The sequence below is a fragment of the Hermetia illucens genome, chromosome 3, assembly GCF_905115235.1.
Source record: "Hermetia illucens chromosome 3, iHerIll2.2.curated.20191125, whole genome shotgun sequence".
Classification (NCBI taxonomy): Eukaryota; Metazoa; Arthropoda; class Insecta; order Diptera; family Stratiomyidae; genus Hermetia; species Hermetia illucens.
Window position 1 is genome coordinate 166,706,289 of NC_051851.1, and position 25,484 is coordinate 166,731,772.

Below are 25,484 nucleotides of genomic sequence, written 5' to 3' on the forward strand. Positions count from 1 at the left end.
ATCCACTTAATTAAAGCATCATCAACACCATGCGCTCTGGCGGCATCACAAAGTTTTTGAAAAGGCGCACAGTCAAAAGCCCCTTCAATGTCCACGAACACCCCCATTGCGTACTCACCATTCAAAGTTGCATCCTCTATCTTTGTGACCAAAGAATGAAGAGCAGACTCACAGGACTTCCCACGTTGGTAAGCATGTTGGTTTTCACTAAGTGGGTGTGACCTAAGTGCGTTTCCACGAATGTGACGCTCCACCAGTCTCTGCAAACATTTCAGCAAGAATGAAGTCAAGCTGATCTGTCTGAATTTCTTTGGATTAGAATAATCACCTTTCCCAGGTTTCGGTATGAAAACTACCTTAACCTGTTACCAAGAAGAAGGCACGTAGCCCAGAGCAAGACATCCTCGAAAAATATTTCTTACAGGTCGCTCTAAATGCTCCATACCCTCCTTTAGCATTGCCGGATAGATGCCATCCATGCCAGGTGCTTTGAAATGTTCAAAGGACAGTATGGTAGCTCTCACCTTTTCATGGGTAACAACCGCTTTCGCAGTGTTCCAGTTCCCCTTGCAACGCTTGCGTGTTGAAGGGGTTGCAAGAACCGCCAACTCTCCCCCTACCAGTTCTCTCACCCGTTCTCCCGGGTGGTGTACTTCCAGGAGGGTCTGTACTGAGTCCAGTCTGGAGCTCGTGAAAGTACCGTCGGGTTTTCTAAGAGAATCCAACTTGGCCGACTCATCCCTTTTGAGGACTCTGCACAGCCTTGAAGTCTCCCTTTCGCCTGCCAGTTCCTCACAGTACGCTCTAAAGGAGTCTCGTTTCGAGCACCTCACGACCCTCTTATATTCACGTTGTGAGTTCCTGAAATTTAACCAGTCTTCCTCCTTGTTACTTTTGCAAGCACGATTTAGAAGTCGCCTGGTTGATGTCCTGAGTTTTTGCAGTTCTCAGTTCCACCAAGGAACCGTTTTCCCGCTTTGGCCTCGGAAAATAGGACAAACCTCTTCATAGCACTCTAAAAGTGTGCAGTTCAGAGTTTCCAATTCACGTTCCAGAACCAAAGAAATCCTTAGTCGCGTAAGGAACTGCACTTTATTGCCAAGAAATTCACTGAACTTTGTCCAATCCGTTTTCCTACGGTTTCGTTTTGGACTACAAACTGTTCGCCCGCAATAGTTACATTTAATTCTAGGTATCGGTGATCTGACAGTGAGACCTCGTCTAGCACTCGCCAGTGTGTAATCAACTCTAACAATTTTGGGGTACAGATTGTTAGGTCAATTACTTGGCTTCTTCTCGGTCCCACGAACGTAGGGGCGCACCCTACGTTTGCAGTCATAAGACCAGCTGAAGTGATGAAATCAAATAGCTTCTCTCCTCTTGGATTGCATTTGCTACTGCCCCACCAAATATGCTGAGCATTCGCATCGCAACCTATTAAGAGTTCGAGACCACTTGATTCTGCATACGCCACCAGATCCCTAAGTTCTTGCGTCGGTGAAGGATACAAAGAATCATAGGGTAAATAAGCGGAGGCAACTATGATGTTTTTCCTGTCGCCATTTATCTGGTATTGTATGATGACCGTAGCTAAGTCCTGGGAACAATATTGTCTCAGCATAGTTGCCTCTAACCGTCTTGACATCAGGACGCAAGCTCTCGGTCTTATGGATCTTTCGCCGTAGAAGATCCTAGCCCCCTTTACTGGTCCAATGCCACAGATTCTGTTAAATCGAACCCACGGTTCTTGCACCAGATATAGGGGCTATAGGGGAAATCCTGCAGCTTTGTCATTCTCGCTGCCAACAGGTAGGAGGGAGCTTTGGCATGCTGCAGGTTGATTTGACCAATCTTTATGTTTTTCGACATAAACTTAGTCTATTGTCGCTGACAGAAGAGTCTGGTGCGTCCAGTGTGGATCTTACCGGGGTTTCCAGTTTATTCCCACCTTCCGCCGGAGATTCCGCTTCCTTGTGTCCGATTTCTCTGGGCGTTACCGCGCCTAGTGGTACAGCCACGTCCATGTCCTCATTCCCAAGGTGCTTCATCTTCCTTCGCAGTGCTCTCTTCTGCCGTCGGCTTCGGGCCTTTCCAGGTTCACGGTGTCTGGACCGCTTGGATCCATTTCCACACACCGGCGTTAAACCAGTAGCGTCCACGTCACCAGCTTTCCGTTCTTCCGCTCTTCTTGGTAAGGATGAAGGAGAAGGTTCTGACAGGCAGAATTCAGCCGTAGTTGGATTTCCAGTTTCTCCCAATTTGAAAGTTTCCGTACTTTCCTTTCTGGCTAACTTCGCCGTAGGTACCAAGTGCAAACTTTCCACTGAGTCGGAAAGCATGCCTTCTACAGATTGATCTGTAGGCCAGTATGAATGTGGCGAGGCCTCCAAAATCCGCGCCTCGGCCGCGACATGATTGCTCACGGTCGCGGGTGGATTCGAAGTCTGTGACTTCTTACCACTTGGAGAGTTTAAATCCATCGTTTCCATATTCATATTTTTGGACACCCTTAGTGTAGTAGTAAACTACTACAGGCTCCCCCACCACGACAAGGTGGTGTCCGATGGGGAGAATGCATCAGTAAGCTGCTATTGTGTTTGACAGAAGTCTGCATTCAATACCGCTTACAATTTTGCCTCTTCAGTCGTCCATGGTCTTTGTCTTCTACACTGAACTCACCATCTTCCAACCGCTGAACCAAGGGCGAGGTAGGTGAAATGCATTTACGCACAAAGTGTGGGATTCCTGTCTCATCCATCACGTCCTTGCAATAAATGCAGCCGAGCGACCCTAAGTACCCATGTCCGCTGGGCAGCTGGGTTAGGTAATAGTCAACCTCACCGTTGTTTCGATTGAACCTCGGCCGCATGTTTTTTATGAGATGCACAGTCCATCTACCTTTCGCTTCTCTTACCCAAGATTGGCCTTGAGAAGTGGATATTCGGTGATGAATACTAGTTTGCGTTCCCACTTCTTACGGATGGAAGAATCCAAAAGTGACGCACGATATAGTGGATAAGCGAATAGCCTCAGATCCCGATCTCTGGACCAAGAACTCTGAGCGCGATCTTCTTATACCCAGTTAATTGTTAACTTGACTTTAAATTTTGGAGATGCCCCTGAAGGAGTCGATCGAACTGAATAGAGATTAAGAAATGTGTGACACCTTAAGGATATTATCAGTGAATAGTATTTTCCCTTTTCAAATCATTCTTTTAATTTCCCATGAAATGCTCACTGTAAATAATCTATACAGCACATTCCAATAAATATACATGGGATGATTTTGAAAAACAATGAGCAACGTAGAAGGCAAGCTTATCGGCCGATAAAAAGGCATATGTGTGCAATCCTTATATGACTTGATAACCAAAAGAAATTTATTAAAGTATTTTTATGCTATTCGTAAAAGTCATGTGGGAAAGTTCCTTAATCATCGTCGACGCCAAGGATTCGTCATATCTTTCTAAAACAAGGGATTGAAAGGGCAAAGAATAGCGGAAGTAAAAAAAGCAGAGCGTATTTTCTGAAATTTCGGAATGAAAAAGCTGAAAATAATTATAATGTGAACCCTCCATAAAAATACCCTTCAACCAAATCTAATAACAGTATATTATGATGAGTGGAAACTCTCCTCATGCATACACGAAGGTGGAAAATCTTGGAAAGATACGTCCGGCCAGCTTCGCTGCACAAATACCGAAGCTACAGCGGGCGGACCCACTAAAAATCAACCCCGGTCTCTGCAGTCCCAGCCCCGCGAGACCACCATTTAGGTATGATTTGTTGGTATTCGTCTTTCTCCTGCTTTCGGCTTTCCTTCTTTGTTCCTTCGGCAACTCCGCCTGTATTTACACGATTGCGGAGCAAACCGTAAGCCGGTTCTCATCGGACCTCATCCTCTCCGCAACTAACTGGCCATTCCAAATCTTGGGCAGTGAAACATTACATGCTGTGGATCTTCCGATATGCCACCGCATCTAGAACAGTTCGGAGAATCATTCAATCCAAAACGGTGCAGATAGTGTCTGTAGCAACCACCATATCCCGTGAGTATCTGGGTAATGTGGTAGTTGGTCTCCCCATGTTTCCGCTCAAGCCACACCCTAATGTTGGGAATGAGCCTGTGTGTCAACCGACCCTTCGTAGACTCGCACCATCTGCGTGCCAGAGATCATGCGACTCTGTCCTTGCCGCATTTCTACGCTCTGTGTGTCGGTCCATACATCTTGCATGGTACAATACGTTCATTTCTTTCGCCAGAGTATCAACAGGGACCATGCCTGCCTCCACCAATTCCGTTTCATCTGATGTGGTTCTAAAAGCACAGCAAACCCTCAAAGCCATCAGCCATGACAAATTGATCAAATGTAAGATTGTCTATACTCGTATTATCTGAAACCATCAGTGCCACTTGGGAGTCATTTGAGTCACCAAAATCGCAATCAATTTCGTGTCATTGTGAAATCCGGCATTTCATCTGTAACAACCTAATACTTTTCTGCCTTTGTGGGTTTTCATTTCACTTCTTTTAGATGTTTAACAACGACGTCCGCTTCATTTTTTTTTAAGTCCAAACTATTCACTTTTTATCTTCCTCCTTTTTTTCTCACTCTTCCTTTTCTCTTTCTCTCTCTTCCTTTTCTCTTTCCCTCTTTTCTCTTTCCCTCTCTCTTCCCTTTCTCTTTTCCTCTTCGTTCCCTCTCTTCCCTTTCTCTTCCCTCTCCCTTCCTTTCTTCGTTCTTCTCTCTTCTTTTTCTTCTTTCTTCTCCTATCCTTTTCTTCTTTCCTTCTCTCTTCCCTTTCTCTTTGCCTGTCTCTTCCCTTCTTCGTCCTTTCTCTTTTTCTTCTATTTTCCGCCCATTTTACCTCTTTTTCCAATTTCAATTCTCTTTCTCTCTCTCTCTTTTTTTCTCTGTCCTACTTAGTTTAATTTAGTTTACTGGGGGAAGCCGCAGCTCTGAGCACTCAGAAGCAGAATGTGTGCTGTCTTACTTTCTTTCTCTTTGTTTTTCTTCTTTTACCCTCCTTTCCTCCTCCCTCTCTACTTTTATCTTCATTCTGCCCTCTTTTTCTTTTCTCGCTTCCCGTTTCTTCCTGCCTATCTTTCTTTCCTCCCCCTCTACCCCTCGTTTTTTCCTCCTTCCTTTTTCTTCTTTCTCTTTCTCCCTCCTCCTCCCTCCCTCTCTTTGCCTATCTTCTCTTCTTTTCTCTCTTTCGCTCTTGCACTCCCCTCTCTATTATTATACTCCCTTGCTTCTTTTTCTCTCTCTTTTCTTCCCTTTCTCTCTGTTCCTCTTCCTTTGTTTCTCCCTCTCTCCTCCTTCCCCTTTCTTCCTCTCTCTCTCTTTCTCCTTCTATTCTTTCTGACTTTCTTCTTCCCCTTTCTTTCTTTCTCTTCCTCTTCCTCCCTCTTTCTTTCCCTTCCTCATCCTTCTTTCTTTCTCTCTCATTTTTTGTCTCTTCCTCCCCCTTTTTCTCTTTTTTCTTCCCCTTTTCTCTTCGTTCCTCTTTCTTTCTCCCCCCCCCCCTCCGTCTTTCTTTCTCTCCATTCCTCCCTCTTGTTTCTTTCTCTCGTCCTCTTCCTTTCTTCCTCTCTCTCTCTCCCTTCTCCCTCTCTCCCTCCCTCCCTTCCCTCTCTCCCTCCCTCCCTTCCCTCTCGCCTTCCCTCCCTCCCTTCCCTCTCTCTCTCCCTTCCTTCCTTCTCTCTCTCCCTCCCTTCCCTCTCTCCCTCCCCCCCCCTCTCTCTCTTTACGAATTTAGCCTAAAAGGAAATTTCCGGGCTGATGACCTAGTCTACCTTACGAACCCAACAAGGGGTTTTGTTTGAAAAGAGGTAGGAGAGCCTACAGATCTCTCTCTACATATGAGGTCTACTTATATACTCAACAATGAACAGATTAAAATGGATCTGAAAATTTGGAATGAAATTGACGGCGTGCTTCGCAAAAATCACGTCGACAAAAAGAAAAAGATCCAACCTGGTCTCGTCAGGCAGGCTTACGCTTCCCCGCAACATTTTTCCAAGTCCTGCGATGGCACTGGCTGCCTTTTTGCATGGATATTCCAGGTGTTCCCTAAAACTCAATTTGGTGTCAATCATTACCCCCAGGTATTTGATAGCTGGCTTTGATACGACCGTATATCCATCGACTTCCACTTTCACAGTGTTATTTTTCCTGCGATTGATTATTAAGACCGCTTGCGTTTTCGCGTCCTCCAAGATCAGCCCGGCTCTTTCTGACCAGGACTTTATTGCTCTTACTGTTTCCGTCGTAGACCACCACATATTCTGGGTATTTGGCTTTAAGAACTGCAGCTAGATCATTAGCAAAGCTAACAATCGTAGTTCCCTCTGGGACGGGAAGAGCAACCACCCGATCCTTGTGGTACCCCGGGTGCAACAATGTACTCTTTGAGGCCCTATCCTTCCCGTACCAGATACTCTCTCTATAAGAGATACTTTTCCACCAAATTCGGTAAATACCCGGGGACACCTATGTCAGTCAACGCCCCTTTGATTCTGTTTCAGTTGGCCGAGTTGATTACATCTTAGAAATGACATGTTTGACTTACTTTTCTCAATAACAAAAAGTCAATGGTCTGTCTGGCGACAAATTGTCTGCTCCATTTTGCTTTCTTTCATATTTTCATTATTTTTAAGAGTCATGTATCCATAAACGAACTTGAAATGGTGTCTACGGTCATAACTCACTCCAAAGATGATTTTCTTAAAAATATATTTGTATACCATACGCCAACGCATCCAGACTGAGGAAAAAAGATCTCCAAATCGGTTCTCAATTAGGAAATACTTGCTTTCCCAAAAAAGGTTGATATAAAGAGGGGTTTGAATATTTTTCAACGAATAGCGCAATACAACCCATAAAGCGATTGTTCTCGATTCATTTCAATTTTAGTAAGAAACTTCAACGTTTGTTGGAAGAAGATACATTTAAACATTCAATTCTTTCCATGAATAATTACAGTGCATTCTTATAAATCATAAACAGTTCAATTAGAGAGCTTGCCTGGAACGGGCCTGCTCTAAACAGATTGATTCATTTCAAAACAATAAGTGCCATAAAATATCCAATGATTGTGTTTTTCAACAAAGTGCCTACTTATGAAACACCAAAACTGAACAGAAACACATAAACAACAATAAATTATGTCTTCCTTCAAACATCAGAGACGTCCAAGTGTTTCGGATTGGTTCTCATCCCTGCGTAGACAGCCCAAGAGCAAAAAACTAGGATCTGCACCCAGCAAAGGATTGCAACGAAGCTGTATTGATTTATCTGGCTCAAACAGCACGTTCTACAATGATGTTTACGAATACAGCGACGATAAAAGTTTAATAAACACAAAAAATGTTCGTGATTTCTGTTCCCAATGCTGTTGCAAGACTACTTCATCGTCCGGCTCATCATCGCCCTCAGCATCACTTTCATCTGCCACAAGAAAGATTGATGATACAATGAAACTAATCCATCGCGATGAAAAGAATGAATTCAAAATTAAAACGGATCTTACAACAGATATTCAAATTTCTCAACTGCCACAGAATGATAGTGCGTTAATGTTTAAGAAGAGATCGGAATTCAAGAAAACCACCACAATGACGGTGACACGAACTACAATCCTGAAAAGGACGAATCGTGTTGGTTTGGTGTTTAATGAGAATGGTGAGCTTATTACGGATCTGGATACATTGCGGGCGAACAGTTTGAATTCGTTATTGGATGAGGATTCGTTTAGGCCACATAAATCATTTGATGGTGATTTTTTGTTCATCGATGATAGTTCATCGTGTCCTAGTGATATTAATGAAGATAGTGGGGGAAATAATGGTGATAAAGTTAGCAATAGTTGTAATAATAATAGTAGTAAAAATATTTGTCCAAAATGCTTCGGCAATTTGCAAATTTCACATGTGGATACTATGAATGCAAAAAGGATAAAGGTAAGAATAAGAATGAGTTTATTTTCCATTCTTTCTACTTTCCAGAATTTCATTGTTAAAGTAATTTTCTGAGAATATGAATATAAACGAGAGACGACACACTGAGGCTTAGTTTTGTCAACACCTTATGATATGGATAGGATAGGCATAGATTGATCTATTTTCTGGCCTACCACTTTCGGCACAATCCTGGGTCCTGCGCGGTCGACTCGTGCAAACTTACAACAATCAGTGAATTTAAACTTCTTCTTTCTTCAGACTTTGTCCCGTTTACAAGCGAGGTCGGCTGGTCGTGATCGGTTTCGCCATTTGGTTCTATTAAATGCCTCATCTGGATGCAATCGCGAAGTTTTTAAATCCCACCGTTATTTCGACCGGCCTTTTGGTCGCTTACCATCGATCTTCAGATTAATCTTGGCAAATGATTTCTCGTTACCTCGAATTACGTGGCCATACCATCGAAGACGCCTCTCTCACAGTTTTTCCACGATTGGTGGAACCTCATATCTCGGATATCCTCATTTTGGATGTGTTCAAAACGTGTCACTCCATTGGTCCAACGCAACATCTTCGTCTCCATTACCGCAGGACGCCATTCATTGTCTTTTATAGTCGGCCCACACTCAGAACTATAGAGAGCGGCAGACGGACTACATTGCAGTAAATTTTAGATTTGAGACGTGCGCTGATACGTCGATCACAAAGAACACCAGTTGTGGAACGCCACTTCATCCAGGTTGCGTTAAGGCATGAAGCAATTTCATAATGCAGTTTTCCATTGGCTGATCTAAGAGCATACTTCTGGGTATCGCATATCCCAATTTTCAGTTCTCGAAGTTGCTCAATTCCATGAAATTATTTTTCTTGCAGAAAGATTTTAATATGCAAATACTTTGGTGGAAGTTATATTAACGTTATTTATTTTATAATATAAATGTGTTAACTATAAAAGTTAAAAGAGGAACGAAGGCGGCTTACGGTTTCATATCAGAGCAGAGGCAATTCATCAGACGCTGCTTCACCTCTGCCCTGGGAGCAGGGTGATCGAAGCGATTCGTAAGTGTTATACGCTCCTTTTTATAATTCGCAAAATACAACATGGGGTCGAATTATATCGAACATAAATCCGTCCACACTTCAGACCAAAGCTTGCCCGGAACTAGACACCAAATTTGTTTAGGTAATAAGGAGTTATCTGCCCTGGTACGAAACCGTAAGCCGTCTTCGTTGCTCTTTCAATTTTTGAACTTTGGGTGTTACGCCCAAAGAGAGGGGTCCATAGACCAAAAAGAGTGGAAGGTCCCCATTTGATGCGGTCCGACATCCAGTAGATAGGGGCTTATGACTTCCCAATCCTTAAACAAAAATTCTGTAGAGTATCTTTTAGGCTCTTCCATTTCATCATTGTTTTCGTATATTTTCTATGTTTTTTGTTCACTCATTTGTATAGGGACAGTCTCTTCTTTCTCGGTATTTTCCCTGCATTTTACTTTCAGTGAGATTGGTTTTCAATATAGTTATCATCACATCTAATGCTATGCAAGTGACAAGCCCACAGCGACTGAGCAAGCGCAAAGACGATTGTGTCTGCGGTGTAACCGGGATTCAAATTCGGGGCACGAAATTATCAGCTTGCCGTTAAAATTACCCCGCCTTTTGTACTTTCACTTAAAACTAAACTTTATGTCAGTAGATGTAAATTGTTCTCTTGTTTTGAAGGTGACTTAAAAAATACCCAATTGAATTACGCTCAAGAGAAAAAAAACAATTGAAGAGCCCTTTAGAGTTAATATATCTATTCTGTATTTCAACTTATCTTTCCATACACATGATAACTCGCAGGCATGGAACTCTGCGTGAACTTTGCACTTTTTAAAAGGTTACACATTCTTATACAATTTGCTACTGGCTGATGACTTCCATGTTAATAAGATGGCGTTTGATTTTCCCAACAGTTTTTATGTCCAAATAACCAACGTTTGACCGTATGGTTTATCTAATTAGATGTACGCTATCAATCAATTGAAACCTAAATGGCTTTATGACAGACTATGTACTCGAACAATTGAGCCAGTGGAAGTAGAGAAAGCCCCAAACATCTCACCACTGCTATAGGGGTCGCAAAAATGCTGTTTCCTCACCATATGTCCGAGAAAGGTGTTGTTAGAACTCACCTTGGTATTTAGATCACCCATCAGTCTCAATGTCACCTTGAGAAAATCTCTCTTGGCCTGCATTCAAATTTCCACAACAAACCTTCTTCTCCTCTGCATCGAATGTCTCCGTTGGTGCGTAACATCAGTAGTCGCCTAATTTCTTCTCAGGTGTCGGCTTTTTCTGCCTTTGATTCATGCTTCGATATCAAATACGATATCCTCTTTGAGGAAAGTGGAGTCGCTTATTGCAAAGTTCAAGCCTTTATTGACAAGTGAGCTGTTCCTGCGTAAAGTGCTCGTTGACTCTCTGTTTGTCTTTTTTTTTTGACTGGGGGAAATCCATCATGGATACGCATCTGGAATCTAGGACACGCATGCCAGACTCTTACCGACGAAAGCCTCCCATATTTTCTTCACACTCTCCCCGCGGGACCACCGTTCCGGTATTGCTTCGCAGGGCTATTCAGTTCTTAACTGTTCACATTTAGACCGAACCTATAGAGGTAATTCTTGTACCCACCGTGTCCGGTTAAGAACTGAGTCAGATCATAACTCGTCTCATCGTAGTTCCGCATAGTCCACATACTTATGTCTGGAATAAGCCTGTGTGCCCACCGGCCATTCTCTGCCTGGTCCCATGCTGTTTGCCAAGCAACAAATGACTGCATACCCTCACTTTGCTTGTTTACGCTCGCTTCCTAATTCTCGTACAGACGACTTGCCTCATCGGTTAGAATATCTACCGGGATCATCCCCGCAATCACGCATGCCGCCTCATAAGATGTTCGGTAGGCGCAACATGTTCAAAGAGCGCTTAATCGATATGCAGCTTGAAGCTGTCTGCGATTTTCTCCGATTTTTATCGCCGACGCCCACACTGGTGCCGCGTATAAAAGTACAGAGCTGACGACTCGCGTTAAGAGTAATCACCGACTGTGCTTCGGGCCGCCTACATTTGGAAGCATCCTTGCCAGTGTTGAGCTGATAGTCGCCGTTTTCTGCCCAGTAAGCTTTAAGTGGAGTTTCAACTATGGCTGAGAGCTAACAACATGCGCCCTGATGCAAATGTCAACAGTTTTCTTTTCACCCCGCTTTGTAAAAAGCAACTCCGTCTTGTGTTCCGCAAGCTCCAGCCCGTGGTCTTTAAGCCAAGACTTGAACGCCCGTATAGTCTCGTTCGCATATATCTGTACTTCGTCGGAGTGATTGGATGTTATGACCACTCCAACGTCATCTGCAAATCCGACGACAACGGCTTGTTTAGCTACTGTAAGCCGTAAACTGCAATTATACATTCTGTTACATAAGAGCGTGGGCACTGTTACACGAAGATAAAAAATCAGAGCGTCTTGTTTCTTTTTCTGTGACATAGAGGGCACCTCAGTCCTTCATGCTTTTTGTAAAAAGTCAGCTCTCTGTCAAATTTAGTCTTCAATTGAGTGGTTTTTCGAAATGAGTGCTGTTTACGCTTCTCGCTTTGAGGCAATTTTTCTATGTTTGCATGAAAAAGGACCCAAATTAACGCAAACTGCTGCTGCGAAATATATGGGAAAGTCGAAGCAGTTCGTTAGCAAGTGGATAAATCGCTATAAAAAGGTCGGTAAGGTTGATGATTTTCCTGATCGCGGAAGTGCAAGCAAAGTTTCAAAAAAAGACGAAAAAGAGATTCTCGCATTGTTCTCGAAAGATCCAACTTTGACTTTACGTGGAGCTGCTGTGAAATTGAAAGCAAAAGGTGTTGACATATCTTACGGAACGATTCGCAGGTACTTGCTTGCCAATAAACTGAAATATCGCAGTACTTTGGAAAAACCAATGTTGAGTGCAAAACACGTTCAAAAACGAGTGGAATAGGCGAAGGAAAACTTGGACCGCGATTGGAGCAACACAATTTTTTCTGATGAATCCTCCTTCTGGGCATTTCCGAACATCAAACACGCCTGGACAACCTCCATCAGTAGGATGCTTCAACGGACTTTTAAACACCCCGTCAAGATCCATGTTTGGGGGTGCTTCTCAAACAAAGGTTTCGGTACTTTGTTCTTATTTACCGAGAATTTAAATGCCGAAAAAATGAATAAAATATATCAAAAGGCTTTGTTACCATCTGCTAAGCAATGGTATATCAAGAAAAATGAAAGCTGGATCCTTCAAGAGGACAACAATCCGAAACATCGGAGTCGAGCGTGTAGCGAGTGAAAGGCGCAAAACGAAGTTGTCACTTTAGATTGGCCATCTCAGTCACCGGATGCAAATCCCATAGAAAATGTGTGGGCTTTGATGAAAATGCAGCTTCGCAGACGCAAGCCATGTAATTTAGATAAACTTTCTCGACAAATTCGGAAAATTTGGAGGTCTTTTCGGGTAGAATATGCAGAAAAACTAGTGGAAAGTATGCCCCGACGGTGCCAGGCCATAATTGACAATACAGGAGATTGGACTTGCTACTAAGGTATTTGCATTGAGTATTGACGACCAAATTATCAATAAATTTGCGAATTTTCGAAAAATTAATTGTTGTTATTATTTAACAGTGACCACGCTCTTATGTAACAGACTGTACATTAAGTTCCCAAGCAGAGGGCCCAAAACCGACCCCTGCGAAACTCCTGCCGTTATTACATACACCTTCGACCTTTCGTCGGTATCATAAAGTAGCTTCCGCTGTCGGAAGTAATCGAAGATTATATTTAATAAATATTTTGGTGTTTGTGTCAAGGACCTTGCTTATTGTATTCAGAAGACAGATACGTCTATAGAATATTGGTTCACCTATCGGCTTACCTGTGTTCAGTATCAATACAAGCTTTTGTATACTCTGCGGGGAAGGACCTTTCTTTTAGGCATTCTGTGAATATCCGTGCGAACATGCTTGGTGCGATTCTCATTGCCAGTTTCAACGCCTTGTTGGGGATTCGATCAATGCCGGGGGCTGTGGCATCCCGGACCTTTTCACTCCATCCAAGATTTGGTTACTGGAGGTATGTCTTTGGCGCTCATTGGTATCATTGGGAAGATTGTTTCCGGATGTTGGGGGAACAATGTCGAAACTATCTCCCACAATAATCTAGGGCACATAATAGGAGGGGACCTTTTGCGTTTTATTGCCGACATAACGAACTTGTACGCTCCTCCCCATGGTTTTGAATCTGCCTCATCACAGGGTCGCTTGAAGTAATAATTTTTACTTTTCGTGATGGCCCATTGCAACTTTTTTCGTGTCTGTTTATATACGAGGTACCGTTGTTCATACTCTGGCATGTTTCTTCGGCGTTGACTCTGCCTTCTGGCCTTCAAGCATTCCGTACGACATTTCGCTGTTTCAGTGCTCCACTAGTAGTTAGGGTTGCGCTTCCAAGAGGATGCACGTCTTGGCATGGAGCGTCACATGCTTGGTATATCTGTTGGGACAGCTGCGATGCTTTTTCAACGGTCGTTCCAGTAAAATCAGTGTTCCACCGCAATACCTCCAGAAATGTATCCTCATCAAGTGCTCTTGATAACCAGCCGGTTTCTGCTTTCTTCAGGTGAGGGTTTACGGTTCTGGGTCCCTTATCAATAGTAATATATATCGCCTGGTGGTCGCTATGCGTGTATTCTTCGCTAACATGCCAATGTAGATGCTTGCAAAAGTAAGATTACAACGGAGCCTAGGTCTCCATGCCTGAAGGTGTTTACGCTTCCGATGTTAACCAGGGTAACGTTTAGGCAGGAGAAAACCTCAAGTAGGATTCTTCAACTTCCATTTGTTTTCTGGTGTCGCCACTCCATTGTCCAAGCGTTGAAGTCACCAGCAATCATTTGCGGGGTTGCGATTTTTGGCGTCTCTCGCCAGTCTATCTGGCATGTTGCAATACTCTGGTATTGTCATACTTGGGGCGGCATAACAGCTGTATATGTAGATGTCATCGATCTTAACCCTTACAAAATCGTGCTCGCAGTGCTTTATTGCTTGCTGTAAGGCTCGATTACCGCAAGCCCACATCGCAGCCTTTCCACTTACGTCTGCTTCCCAGACGCCGTGATGGAGGCTTTTGTATTGCTCGTAGACAATAGCAAGATCGATTTCCTCTTCATACACTTTCTCTGCTAGCAGGTCCTTGGCGGCTTGGCGGTGATTACGCTTGATGACTCTCAATTACGTAGGGTACTTAAAATTATCCTTTAGGCTGGACACCTGATGCTATCCGTTTGTGGTTTCAATCGCGATTTTTGGTTTCCCTGCATAGAAGGCTGTGAGGGTTTTTACTGCAGTCCTTCGCGAAATGATTTTCCTCTCCACATCTTCGGCATAGTTTAGATCTATCAATGGTGCTAGTGCAGTTCTTCGCCATATGTCCGAATCCGAGGCATTTAAAACACTTTTTTTCGTCTGTCTGTCTGTCACGCGCATTTTTCTCGGAGACTGTTGCAGCGATCGACACCAAATTTGGTAGAAAAATGGAAACTGTGAAATCTCACGCATACAGTGAGTTACATCCTTCTACGTCGAATCCAATGGGAGGTCCCCTTACATGCAAAAGGGGGGTGTAAATTTTTCACCAAATATAGTCGTATGGGGTATCAAAAGAAAGGTCTTGGTTAGTACTTTCCGAATCCGGTCTTAGTTTTGACATTTGTTGGAAATGTGGGGAGTCCAGGGGGTCGAAATTGATAATTTCTTTAACGGACCCATTCTGAGAAACTACCCAACCCACTTAAGTTCATCCTAGTAGTGATGTAGGCTATCATATAGGGCATGATCCTATCAAGTTTAGTGGGAATCGCACCATTACTAACCTTCGTAGCTGAAGCGTCCAACTTCTTGTTTCCCGATTTATTTGCACTTGACTATAGTACTTGCATTCACGGTCTTGAATGAAGTGCTCTAACACACTTCAAGGTCCTGATCCAATATGGATTGTTGCGCCAACGATTATTATTATTACTTGCATTCAACATTGCAGGGTTGTCCCGATAGCCATACTCATTTCCATATAGATATCCTCATATCATTCGCAACTTCTTGAGACTTTATTACAAGGCATTGTGTCGTTAAGTTAAATATTATTTTGGCTCATAAATTTTCCGGAAATTTTATAAGGCAAACCACACTCAGCAATTTTCCCGCAAAACATTGATAACATTTTTATCGTACACAACAACTGCTTTTTGCAGTAACGTTCCAATATTGCTAAATATATTCTTAAAACTTATCTAAATACACCGAGAAGTTGCCTTATCTATGGAGCTCATAATTTCTTGGAAACTTTTTTGCTACCCCAGAATAATTCAGTTGATTGTGAAGAGTATCCACTTCCCGAATGTGTTTCCCCCAAAATTGCTGTGACTCCAAACGGCCCATATCTGTTTATCTAGAGAATCCTTATATGTTAAAAGTACTTCCCATTTTCAAGCATGGAATTGACAAAAGGTTCAACCGAATAAACACTTGAGAGAAAACCAAGTGTTGGCGGTTCTTCAGAACTAGACAAATCGCCTCTATGATAACATCACATGCGTGTGCAGGAGACACTTTGGAAATCGATTATGATATAATAGGGATTTTGGAAAGCATTGAATCATTCCACTGTTGACGATGATCAATGATGATATATTTTTGTAAATAGTCCGATATCGGATTTGGAGAGATAGTGGAAGAAAGTTTGAGGAAATTAAAATTTAGAAATTGCAATGGGTCTATAAAAAAAGAGCGATTTCATGGTTATTTAATTTGTTGTGTTTTGGATATTTATTTTTCTTTATTCAGCGGTCTGCGGGTTAAAAATGGGCTTTCTTTTCCCTCAATATTTCCTAAACGCAAGACTATTAATCGTCAAGTATGATTAGTTGCAAAGGCAAATTGCTATGCTACGAAAGTTACTGGATGAATTTAAAGCTGCTATTACCAAACTATTGAGTTTTTCTTTTCATGATGCAATATAAAGTGCTTTATCATCTCCACTATGAAAATAATTGTAAAGCCCAATAGTCGTTCATTCCCGCTCAGATACGCTTCCCTGCCAAACAGCAACTGTGAAAGCATCGTTAAAAACCATTTGTAGTTTGAAGTTCGTCCGGAATAGCTCATTATTCATTTGGTACTTCGATTTAACAATAAACAAAATTTAGAGAGAGTACAAAAATTGCATTCAAAGCGCTTCTGTTGAACCACACGGTAGAGATAGTAACATCAATCTTCATCTCCTAATGGGGTAAACACTCGTGTCCATAGACCTTTCATTCCACCTGCTAATTTTGCAGATATTTTAATCTATTTCTTTCTCTTTTCTCTTACAGCAAATAAAAGATGAATTGTGTGAAGTTGTAAATGAAATGGAAGCCCTCGATTCACAAGATGACTGCAAACATTCCAACAAGGATAAACAAATGTCGATAGGACGTAAGAAATTTAATATGGATCCAAAGAAAGGTAAATATAATTTCGTAAAGTATCTTGTCGTTAGTTGATATGATACAGATGGGCCTGTCGTAGGCGCAAAAATAGTCTGCGCTGCTTTATTTTTTATCTCTCATTAGTGAAGCAAATGTTTAATTACCCAATCGAGGTTAATATGTGTGGCTTTGAAACGGAGTGAGCATGCAAAGTAGCAATTTCCTCTCGAAAAGACTAAATAACTAATGATTGTTGTGTAAAAATTTAACGTAACTTGCCTCAATGCTATTTCATTCGCCTCCAGCTCCATTCAACTTTTAATGAAGCGTTACGGGTTGTTTAACAGTGATCTAGTTCCATTCAGTGCCGTACACCTATTATCGTTTCAATGGCATCGTAAAACTATAGGAAATAGCTCTCTGAGCAACAATTCGACATTTGGTTTAGTTTAGTTTACTGGGGAGAGTCACAACTCCGAGCACTCAGGCCATTGTTAGGCCCATTGTACTATCCCCGTAAATCGCCTATTCAATGGCTTCCCGCCTATGGTGTTCGAAGGCTTTAGCGAATCTGAGAGCATTCTCCAGAGACAGAGAGTGTGCAGATTCTTCATTGAAGAAAACCTTGCCAAGGTGTCTTCGTCTGAGATCTGATGATGCCGGGCAATTGCATAAAAAGTCAGGGCCATTCACCTCCTGCTCCTCACATTGGCTGCACATAGCCGAAACCACTACCCCAATCTTTTCCATATGGTAGTTTAAGGAGCAGTGTCCCGTCAAAAGCCCTACTAGCATTGTCATGTCCCACTTCTTAAGGGACAACAAAAATGCCGCTCTAGTGGCCCTAGGCTCTTTCACATGGATTTTCGCCTGCCGGCAAGAGTCCAAACTTCTCCACTCGGTTGCGTGAATCCTTGCAATTTCACCCTTCAGAGTATACTTGAGAATAGATGGACGGATTCGAAGAGCTTGGTCTGGATCGACGCTCGGCGAGCCACTCTGTCAGCCTCCCCATTACCAGCGATGTTAGATTGCCCCGACACCCACATCAGGAATGTGTCGTTCAGTCGGCCAAGTTTCAACAGCACCTGATGACAACTCCTCACCAACTGGTTTCATATGTCGTTGCTGATAATGCCACCTGATTGTCGGAACAGATTCGAAAGGTGCGACCCCTCCAGTTTTGTCGCAGACATTCTTCTGCTGCCAGTTAAATTGCATGTTTCTCCGCTTACTAAATAAGAGGCCTCCGACGTTGGACATCAGTCATTCTAGCCGCAGCTTTGTCTGCGGTGTTGCGAATCTACTCGAAGGAACTCATCTTTGTATCTACCATGATGTCGAGGTATTTCACCGCCGTTTTCGACAAAACCATGGCTTCAACAATTTTAATAGGAAGGACCATAGGAACCCTCGTCTTGGTCAGGACAACGACTTCGATTCGAGTCGCATTACCGTCCGTAATGTACACCAAACATAACCATAACCATGTATGCGGTAACCAGTATCGCAACATCATCCGCGTATTCGACCAGATACGATTCATTAGGCATCTCGGGTCGTAGAAGGCTATTGTTCGATAGGTCCGGACCAAAGATAGATCCCTGGCCCGCCCCCGACGTGATCTTTATTTTACGCTGTATTTCCCAGGTCTCTGCACGGCTCTTTAAATAGTCCCTCAATATCCGTAAAAAGGTAGCCTGGAGTATGGAAACGATTTTCCAGCGCGTCAATCACCGCCTCACAGAATTGAGGGCGTGTTTCACACGTCACAAAGAACACCTCTCGCCGACGACTGTTCGCCTCAGTTGGTTTCCGTTGAACCACTTTCTCAGTCGCATTAGTTGTGGATCGCCCCGCTCTAAAACCATACTATGTAGGTTAGTAGTCTCCCGCATCACATATTGCGTCAGTTAGTCTTGACTTGTTAGGACTTTCAAGTTTCCCCTCTGTTTCCGAAAATACTGAGAGGACGATACGCTGATGGTGCCTCGGGGTTGCCTTTTCCCTTGCTTACCAGCATGAGCCCTTCAATCTTCCAGTGGGAGGCGAGGCCATCCGCTGTTAAACATGCTTATACTTTCATAAAAGTTTCAGCACTTCGCTGGAAGTACCATCCGGTACGACCCACGTACGTTTTTGTCCTTCATGGACATGATCGCTCCTCTAGTTCTTTAGTCTAGTATTTATAATGAAGAGTGGGCATTCCTCAGTACTCAACCACTCGTCGACAGCATCAGCGCGGATGGGGTGAGCAGGAAAAAGAGCCTACACGATTTTCCCCATTTTCATTGCTTCTATGGAACAAGATGATTGATGTGCACCGAGTTTTTTAGTAACTGGCCGAGACCCCATGACTCCATGTTAACGTCCTTGATGAGCTCCTGCCAGAAGCGGGCTTTTTGTCCATTGATTTCGCGGCGAAGTTCCATTTTCCCCTATATTCTGCGGATCTAAGGGTTATCTCATTTTGAGGTCTTGCACGTTGAGAAGTTTGCCAAAGTCTGAGGCAGTAGACTTGCAATTTCAGCCGTCCATCAGTACGCGTGATGGAGTTTCCTTTGGAAGCCGAAGCATTACAAGCTGCGGTGATAAGGCTCATTCTTGAATATGCTAACGATTCAGTGGTACCTCCTTCGTGTACGCCTGGGTCTTGTCGCTCGTTTACCCCTCATGAGAGAACCGCTTGGGTATGTAGACAACTTCCAAAGCTCTTCTTCATAGCGATGGTGATAGGTAATAAGTCGCAGAAGATGCGAACCTTTTCAATCTATAATAAGTGGAGTTCCAGCGGCGTGGTTTTTGCAATTGTGAAGGCAACATCGAACTTAGCCTGAGTTTCCCTTATGCTTTTTACATTGAGTCTGATCGGAAGACCATTTATTTGTTTCGACTTAAGTATTTCTGGGACTAAAGTTTCAAGCGTGTTGCACCGATAAATGCCACGCTTATTTCTTCTTTCTCTCCGGTAAATCTCAAAAACAAAACAAGACATGTTCTGGGTCCAAACAAAACTCTGGTCACATCCTTTGCGATCTAAATATATTCATATATTCATCTTTCTGAAATATATACCACCTCCTTCGGTAGGTAGTCGCTCTAAACCGTTGATCTCATTCTCTCGTGTGGCCGCCTTTCCACGCCCCGATGGTATCGAGCCTATATCCGTCGTTGGCTGCTTTCCGTTTCACCTCCAAGTGAATGGAGGGTAAATTTAGGATAACTTCAAGTGCCGCAGTCGGCGTAGTACTCATTGCTCCAGTAATACTTAGGCAACCAATTCTGTGAATCTGCGTTAGCATCATCTGTGAATCTATCGCATTCCTACAGCACCAGAGCAATCTGCAGGATTTCTGATATTCTTCCTGGATATAGTGCTTCCACGTTAACTTGGAGTCGAAATGTACTCCTAAGTACTTGACTGTTTGTGCCAGGTGGATTTAAGCCCCTGCTAAGGTGGGTAGCGTATAGCTGCCCCATTTGACGTTCTTAGTGAATATAACTAGCCCAGCCTTCCTAGCATTCATCGTGAGTCCATTGCGGAGGCACCAGCTGTGGATTTCATGCAGAGTTGCTGTCAAGCGGTCACATACTGTGTCCACAAACTTGCCGATAATTATTACGGCTAGGTCGTCTGCAAATGTTTGCGCGAAGACTTTTATGTCCTCCAGGAGCCACAGCAAAGCACCCATTACCAAGAGCCATAACAGTGAAGAGAGAACCTCTCCCTGTGGGCAGCCCCTGAGACATTCTGCTTCAATAAACTTCTGGCCGTCCGATATGTGGATTCGTCTCCACTCTAGCATGTGAAGGATCCAACTGATTAGCAGCGGTTCGATTCCATGCTGTCTTGCCGCGAATGAGGCATAATTGAAGGCACCATCGATGTACATGAATGCGCCCAAGACGTATTCTTTTTCGAACATCGCCTTTTCAATTTTTGCCGTAAGTTCATGAAGTGCTGTTTCCGTGGATTTGCCTTTCTGGTAGGCGTGTTTCCTATGGTGAAGTGGGCACTTAGGAATGTGTGTATCCCTTATGAACCGATCTATTAGTCTTTCTAGTCCTTTTAGCAGAAAGGACGTTAGACTGATCGGTCAGATGCTTTTTGCGTCTGTGTAGGTGGGTTTTCCTAATTTGGGAATGAATAACACCTTCACATCACGCCATTTAATTGGAATATAAGCGTGAGCTAGGCATGTGCATCCGGACCTGCAGACTTGTATCTATGGCACGAGTTAAATGCCCATTTTACTCCAGTCTCTCGGTTGAGAGAGGTCGAGATTAGATTTTGGATGCTGCCTGGGAAGTGCACTTCAAGCGAATGGTTTGCCGTTTCTTAGACGCTTTCTGTGTATCTCCCGTTCTGTAAACGTAAATAACCCAGTAGAAGCTTTGACGTACGTTCTTCGATCAGAATCCGCTTCAGCTTTGAGGTTGCCTCAAGAGAGTTAGTCTCTTCGCAATAGCATCGCCATGATGATCGTTTAGCCGATCTTATGCTCTTCTTTAGAGCCTTCTCTGCCTCTTTATAGCGATTCCAGCTAGCGCCTGAATCACACTTCAGAGCACGATTGAGGAGCATCCTTCTCTGTTTTGCCAAATCCGAGTTCCACCATGGTGTTTTACCCTTCTTTGGTATCTTGAGTGGACAGCTTTCTTCGAAAGCTTCTCTCATGCTAGTTGTGATCATCTGGGTTGTCTTCTCAATTCCAGCAATGGATTTGATGCGCTTCGCAGGGATCGTGACTCGGGCGCTCAATTCTATTTTACACATCACCCAATCTGTGTTCCGCGGATTCCGAAATGGAGTGGGTGGAGGTGGATCCATGCCCATTACGAAATCAATGCATCTGTGATTCGAGAGTGTGATATCGTTTGATACTCTCCGATCAGAGCCCCGATCTCAGGAGATGCCACCGTGATGTCAATGACCTCTCGCCTGACCACGTTGAAGAAAGTGGGTTCGTTACCCAAATTAGGGATCTGCAAATTAGTTCCTGCTAGATACTCCAGTAGCTCGATTCTCTTGCATTGATGTTCAAACTTCCCTAGCATCTGTGGTGAGCGTTGATATCACATCTTGCTATTACCCCCATGCCTCTACTTTTGGAATATTGGATAGCTCTGATGAATGTTCCACTGGGAACGTCTTCTGCGTCATAGGGAAAATATGCAGGTCACGATAGTATCTCGTTATCTCCCTGTTGACTTGATGTGGTGTCGCCATCACATAGGTCGCTAATCAAATTAGCCTGGAAGTCTTTTGAGACTACCATGCAGGAGCGGGGTCGATCACTTCCATTGGCATACAACAGATCAGCATATTGGAAGTTCAGGCCCCTGACTACCCCACCAACAACCCACGGTTCTTGTATGAGGTATATAAATGTCTTGTAGCTATTGATCCGACGACTGATAAGTGCAGTCGCCGCTTTACAATGCTGCAAATTTATTTGGGAAATGTGGCACCTCATTTACATTTCAGATGAAGATGCCGAGGGCTGCACGTCCTCTTCAATGGTTTTACGACCCGACACTTGTAGCTTGACGGTCCCTAGCCCATAGTAGAACCGACAGCCCGATTTTTCCCGAACCTTCTTAACATCGGGCGATAGTGAGAAAAGTTCCCGCCCTATTTTGCTGCCTAGCAACACCCAGTTGGAAGTGCTGAGGTTGTTCTGCACACCAAGTTGTTCCAGAACCCCAGCACCATGCCACTCTTCTTCTAGAAGCCAGAGGAAGCACTTTTTGATCGATGGAAGCTTAGAGACCCTTTTCAAGGTTAGTCGCGCACCCTCCCATACATCGTTGAGGGAGGAGCAGTACTGCCTGAGCCACTCGTTCGTATCTTCGTCGGCAAAGTTCAACCGCAACATTTTACGGTATACACCTACCGGCTCAAAGCAAAGCTTAATGCCTTGCGCGGATGCAGTCCTTACAGCTAGGAGGAGTTTCCTCCTAAGCTGTTCGCACTGCTCAGTATCGTAGCCGGATGGATTATAGTCGTCATACCGGACCCATCCATCGGCTTCGATAGCCTTGGCTGCAAATGAAGGCTTAGCCGTTGCGGGCCGAGCCCTGTTTGCTACCTTTTGTGTCGAAGAGTTAGGATCGTCCGATGATCGCTGCCGCTTCGGTTTCCCTTTAGCCGCAGGTTCCCCGAACGCTCCTTTCCCCTCAACCTTGGCACTGCTCTTGGTTTGTGCGGTGCCCGCAGACGGTTTGACAGAAGGCTATTTGCTGTCCGTGGACAGGTGCTTATCCATGGGCAAGACTTTAGCCTCAGCAAGTGGCGCCGATTGTAGCCTGGAGTCAGGAGTGCTGACAGAAGGGGCCTGTTTCGGCTCGTCCGTTAAGGACTGGGTCCCAATTTAAATGGTTCCCACCTGAGTAAGTGTAGAATTTAAGTCTAGACTCAGGTTCTCCATCGATGAGCTTAGGGTTGCCCCTTCACTCGGGGTTGGATTGTCACGATCGAGGTTTAATTGTGTTCGCTTAACAGGTTTATGTTTTTTTTTTTTCATAATTGGCTGCCATGGCCTCAGTTTTATGGGGGAAAGTAGGTCGATCTCAGCAGAGCCCCTTTTTGCCGAGACAAGGCTAGTTAAACTATGGATCGCCTAGTACCCAGAGTTCACCATTTACGGCCACATCTTAACCCCTGTGACCATTCATTCCTCGGCACGATTGTCACACCTTGGCTTGGGGTTTTGATTATCGCTTGGCTTCAGGTGTCACCTTCCGTTTCTTGGAGGATCTTCCTCCTTCTGTCGAGGAAGAACAAAAAACAATTCGACATAGTATAAAAACTTTCAGTCCAAAATGCATAGCAGCGAGCATGTGCTACACACGCGCCCATCTTCATATTAACTATCTAATAAACCTTATCGTTCAACCAATTCCATCACGTAGCTTATCTCATTAGCAAAATAAAGCTTAATTACATTTTTTTTGTTCTGAAAATCAATTGCAGGCATTGAATATCTCGTGGATAATCACCTCCTACGTATGGTACCGCAAGACATAGCACATTTTTTATATAAAGGCGAAGGCTTAAACAAAACAGCTATTGGTAAGTCCAAATCTCATAAAAAATTCTCAAACGCAACTGGTATAATCTGTTTCTTTTTTTCTCTCTATCTATCTTTAAACACAGGTGATTATCTCGGCGAAAAAAATGACTTTAATGAACAAGTACTCAAAGCTTTTGTAGAACTCCATGATTTTACGAATCTAATTCTAGTTCAGGCATTAAGGTAAGTATACGGTAGGCAATCAAGCTACCTTATTCAGCATTTTCACACACATAAAGCGTGGATTTAAAATAAATAGGTTTTTGTGTTGGATATTTTGTAATCTTTTCTTTTTTGTTATACTCCTTATTAGGCAATTTTTATGGTCATTTCGTTTGCCCGGTGAAGCACAAAAAATCGATCGTATGATGGAGTGTTTTGCACAACGCTATTGTCAACTTAATCCCGATATATTCACCAATACAGATACATGCTATGTACTTAGCTTTGCCATTATTATGCTGAACACATCGTTACATAATCCGTCGGTAAGTAGTGACGAGTTGACCATTTCACCTCCCTGTGTGCAATACTTGCACGACTTGCCAGAGATATCTTGAATTCAATAGCGCCTCATATAAAATTCTAGGCATACATGACGCTCAATTATTTAGTATTTTACATAAATTTGATTTTTGTTATGTTATCCAATCTGAATCGTGGAAAAAAAGATCCATTGTCATGTTTGTCTGTTCTATTTTTAAATTCTTGATGAATTCATAGAGTATTCAGCCAAGTCTAGAGTTAATTGCATTGGACAGAAGTAATTGTAGCATGAAGAAGGTGATTATTGTTGGGACGGGGCAAGTTATGTTATTCCATAGCCTTAAAACTTGTCCAATGTCGAACATTCACCTCACATCTAACTTTCTTGTCAACACTCTAAATTCCGGTCACCAATGTCGCATCCAAAAGCCTTTAATAGAATAGCTCGTGTTATTTTCCATCACATCCAACTTTAACCTAACCATTCAAGTCACTCTTCATTCATTTATATTTTATGTATCTTTTCACCCCAGGTCAAGGAGAAACCAACCGTTGAGCAATTCATATCAATGAATCGTGGCATCAATAATGGTGGTGATCTCCCTAGAGGTTTACTCGAATCTTTATATGAATCGATACGAACTGAACCGTTTAAAATACCACAAGATGATGGTAATGATCTAATGCACACGTTCTTTAATCCGGATAAAGAAGGATGGCTGTGGAAACAGGGCGGAAGGTAAGACACAATTGACCGTACTTTGCGCATTAGAATCAAACTTGTAATCCAAAATTCTCTTTCCAAATTTCAGATATAAATCATGGAAAAGACGGTGGTTCATACTCAATGATAATTGTTTATATTATTTTGAATATACAACAGACAAAGAGCCAAGAGGGATTATTCCATTAGAAAACATTTCGGTGAGTGATCAGTTTTTTTTTTCCTTCCAAAATCGGCTAAGTTCCATTTATCTCACGTCTACACTTGAATACATTCAAAATATGTCCCCATTCATAATGTCTACAGAATTAACCTAATCGTCTTATTTCCATTTGTTGTTTGCCATTATTATTTCCATCTACAAGAGAATTTTCATGTCTTCGAAATGTTCACATGTCGCGTGAATGCTAACAAAACTATTTTTAGTCACATGAAGATATATTCCATTTAATTTCAGCTAATAGATATCGCTAATATCTGATTGTTTGCATTTGCCAATAATAGATTAAATGTCGTTGCCAGAATAGATTTTGTATTTGCGGAAGAAATTGTTTTCGTTGTTAAGCGTGTCATTAGTGTCGCGGGTATCTATTTGTAGAGTCACCTTAAGCTTCCATGTAGATATTCCGTGTGTAATTTGGTCGAATGTCCTGTTGTTAAAATTACACATGCGTACCCAGAATTTGATCGTTTTTTAATAA

The 25,484-nt window shown here is 43.0% G+C and overlaps 1 protein-coding gene across 3 annotated transcripts in view; it reads left to right on the plus strand.

The window, feature by feature from the left end:
- Positions 1–25,484, plus strand: part of LOC119650848 (cytohesin-1) — a 102,381-nt gene that overhangs the window by 69,004 nt on the left and 7,893 nt on the right. For 2 of the 3 annotated variants that reach the window (XM_038053994.1, XM_038053995.1), the window contains exons 3-8: positions 16,402–16,534; positions 23,474–23,572; positions 23,657–23,756; positions 23,887–24,061; positions 24,593–24,798; positions 24,872–24,983. In XM_038053994.1, coding sequence (XP_037909922.1) covers positions 16,402–16,534; positions 23,474–23,572; positions 23,657–23,756; positions 23,887–24,061; positions 24,593–24,798; positions 24,872–24,983 — 825 coding nt within the window. Of the gene's footprint in view, positions 1–6,989; positions 7,967–16,401; positions 16,535–23,473; positions 23,573–23,656; positions 23,757–23,886; positions 24,062–24,592; positions 24,799–24,871; positions 24,984–25,484 lie in introns of all 3 variants that reach the window. The other variant, XM_038053993.1, reaches the window with a different exon arrangement.